At 39.3% G+C, this 3,670-nt stretch overlaps 1 protein-coding gene across 1 annotated transcript; it reads left to right on the top strand.

The window, feature by feature from the left end:
• Nucleotides 1–354: 354 nt before the first annotated feature.
• LOC109047153 (sphingosine 1-phosphate receptor 4-like) lies at nt 355–3,353 on the top strand. The gene is made up of 2 exons (XM_042749044.1): nt 355–481; nt 1,556–3,353. The coding sequence occupies exon 2, from the start codon at nt 1,679–1,681 to the stop codon at nt 2,846–2,848; it is 1,170 nt and encodes a 389-aa protein (XP_042604978.1). The 5' UTR covers nt 355–481; nt 1,556–1,678; the 3' UTR covers nt 2,849–3,353.
• Nucleotides 3,354–3,670: the final 317 nt, after the last annotated feature.

The raw sequence follows: 3,670 nt of genomic DNA, 5'->3' as shown, positions 1-3,670 counted from the left end.
ATGTAAATTGTTTAATAAGTTGAAGCTATAATAATTTTGCAATTTTATTTACATGCATTTGATCCATTTTATGATTGTTTTTAAGTGTTGTATTTTAATATTTTATTTGTTTTATTTTATTTTTATTATAATTCACTGCATTTTTATTTTTTTATTTTTTTGCAAACAGCATTCACACAGGTGACAGATCTTTCCCAATATGTACTATATTCATTACCAAATCTTAATGCATGCAATGCAACATGATTTTTCTTATGGGAATCCATGATTTGTACACTTTCTGGGAATATGTCACAATTGTGCATTTTAAAAAGTGTAGAAATTGAGAATTTTTGCTTTCTCCATTGGGTGTGTCGAATATCTGCAAGAAGGCTTCCTTCCTTGTTACTGCAGGGTATATAATCGTTCAGTGAGCTAGCACTAGAGCTTTCTGCATCAGAGCATGGCTCAATACCATTTACACCAGCATCACAAATAAGAGGTGAGTTAAGACCCACCAGGAAAATGTCATTGGTTTTTATTTAAAAAAAATGTGATTAAATTTTTTTCCTATTAAGTTTATTATAAACTATTTTGTAGTAATTAAAAAAAAAAAAAATCATTATTTAGCTTAGATAAAAACTTTTAAAATTAACCTATAAGTTTGTATTTAAATTTAAAAGATTTTTAAGTTATTTGTTTATTCATTAATTGATTGATTTATTGCATTTACTACGTTTTGTGTGGTCACGTGTTGGCTCTTTAAACATGCCACATACACCCTCTAAACCACAAGTGCAGTAGTGAAACTACAGATATTTAAATGTACTTTACACATGCAGAGATTAAATTAGATCAATCTCATGATGCGTTCACTTCTAAAATATTGTTTTTAAAACAAAACAAAACAAAAAAAATATATATATAATATAGGATATTTAAATAATTCTTTACTATTCTTGTCATTATTCTCTATATTGTAGGCGGTGGAGTAATCTAGTGGTTAAAAATCTGGTAACCGAAATGGGCTTCACAAACTACTGAGATGACACCATTGTGCACTTAAGCAAGACACAGTGTCAGCGGGATGGTCCCTGTGATGTGAAATCAATTTTAAAGCAAGATTATTTTTTACAACCACATGATAGCAGGGCAGCTTAGTAAAAACGAACATTTAACTGCCATCACCTTTGGGACGATGACTTTAACAAACGTGATGACCCTCATTTGGCAAACACTCCTAAATTTATTGGCTTAATTCATTTATTCCATATCTTCATCAATGGCATCAATGAATAAAATTAAAAACCCACAAAATCCATCCAATCTCTCCAAAGTCCAAAAAGTGCAAAAAGGGTTCTTTAGAATTTTTTTTATGTTCTTCACACTAAGAGAACATTTTTTAAATAAGTTCTTTGGGGAACCAAAATGGTTCTTCTATGACTTTGATGTGAAAACTCTTTTTTGGAACCTTTATTTTTAAGAGTGTATTGCAAATTGTAAATCTTTGATTTTTATTCAGTTCAGAACCCAACAACAATGAATTGACTTTGTCAAATCAACTGTTTTCCATCAGGTCACTCCAAAAGAGGGCACCGATATTCCTGAGAAGCCGGAGTCTGATTGCCTGGAGTCAGATTGCATCGAAGACCGAATCGACCCCAGTGAGATTCAACTCCACATTCCAGCTTCTTACACCATGGAGGTCGTGCGTTCTTTCAGCTCTGCCTCTTCCTGTCTCGACATCTACAACAGTACCAGCAGCAGTCTAATCCTGGAGCATTACAACTTCACCGGACGCCTCCAACACCGCAAGCCCTCGAAGAAAGGCATGAATGCCATCACCATCCTGTTCCTGTGCATCAGCATCTTCATCATCCTGGAGAACCTCCTGGTGCTGCTGGCCGTGCTGTTCGGCGTCCGTTTGCGCCATCGCTGGATATTCATCTGCATCGCCAACATCGCGCTGAGCGACTTGCTGACTGGATCCGCCTATGTGGTCAACATCTGCATGTCTGGCGACCGCACCTTCAAGCTAAGCCCAGTTCTGTGGTTATTCCGCGAAGGACTTTTGTTTGTAGCCTTGGCGGCGTCCATATTCAGCCTGCTCTTGATCGCCGTGGAGCGCTACGCCACCATGATGAAGCCCGTCCACCACAAAACTGCCACAAAGACTTACCGAATCTACATAATGGTGGTGCTCTGCTGGGTAACAGCGCTCATAATCGGATTCCTTCCGCTGATGGGCTGGAACTGCGTTTGTGATCTAAGAAGTTGCTCCACGCTGCTCCCGCTCTACTCCAAGAGCTACATCTCGTTCGCCCTGGTCATCTTCTTCATAATCCTGCTCACAATCGGCGCTCTCTATTTCGCCATCTACTGCCACGTCCGCAGTAGCACTGATACCATATCCGTACGCAGCAGCAAGCGTTCGCTTCGCCTCCTGAAGGCTGTCATCTCCATCGTTGGAGTCTTCATGGTGTGTTGGGGTCCTTTGTTTATCCTCCTGTTGGTGGACTTCTTCTGCTACTCTCGTAATTGCAGCACGCTCTTCAATCCCGAATGGGTCATCGCCATGGCCGTACTCAACTCGGCCATGAATCCACTCATTTACTCATTCGGCAGCCTGGAGCTGCGCAAAGCCATCGCAACGCTCCTGTGCTGCTGCTGTCTGAAGGCGGGACTGTGCGACCCCAAGACCTTCATGTCCAAGGAGACTTCCAGCACCTCTGGGAGTCGACGTAACAGTCTGCGCAACAGCTTCAGTAAGGTGCGAAACCTGAGCACCAGCCCTCAGCCCGAGCCCAAGAATGGCAAGAAAACACGCCTTAGCTCCACCACTTCTTGTTTATCCGCATCGAGCGGTTAAGCCGCAGTGGGCAGGTGAGTTTCACCTTCGCCACAGGAACTGCACCTCCTTAATCACACCGTCTCTGTGGCTTCAGTGGCGTTTCACTCGTTGTGGATCAGTAGTCAGCAGGTGTGAGTTTCCATGCTGATGGACAAATGCAGAAAGGACTGTAAAAGTGAGCAGCTGTGCAACAAAAACCATAAAAACCATAAAAACCATAAAAAAAACATAACTTGAATGCATTTCTGTAAAACATTTGAGCCGAATGCAAAGGAAAGCAATCAGAACTGTAAAATACTCAAATGCATACTGCCTTCTGTTGTTGTTGTTTTCTACGAGAATGTACAAGTAGTGTATAAATGTTATAATTTAAAAGTCAAAAAGTATATTTTCATAAAGGGAATTTTTATATATATATATTTTTAACATGCACTTTTGAAACGGTTTTCAGGGAAACATTTTATGTATATACATTGTCAAAGTTTGTAAAGGAAATAAAGAAAGCATTGATTATTATTGATAATGCGAGGTTTCTTGAGGATTCTAACTCAGCAACAATCATTGAACACAAGAGGGAGACAACATACAGACTTCTTCAACGCAACATGTTTCAGTATTTCAAAGAGCATTAGGTCTTTTCATTTCAAACACATCAAATTCTGATGAATAATGCATACGATTTTACACAATATACACAAAATAATAACATTCTCTTGTCAAAAGATTCCAAGTTTCAGGTTAAGCTTTACATGACACAACTAAGATTAGATTAGTGTAAAAATCCACATTTTGAAATCCACTCAGCGTTCACTTAAGTGTGCATGGCAACCCATAACATGA

This window comes from Cyprinus carpio, chromosome B22 (assembly GCF_018340385.1).
Source record: "Cyprinus carpio isolate SPL01 chromosome B22, ASM1834038v1, whole genome shotgun sequence".
Lineage (NCBI taxonomy): Eukaryota > Metazoa > Chordata > Actinopteri > Cypriniformes > Cyprinidae > Cyprinus > Cyprinus carpio.
This window is presented reverse-complemented; position numbering and strand designations above follow the sequence as displayed.

Coding starts and splice junctions, on each gene's coding strand:
- LOC109047153 (XM_042749044.1), top strand. CDS start 1,679: ATGGAGGTCGTGCGTTCTTTCAGCTCTGCCTCTTCCTGTCTCGACATC.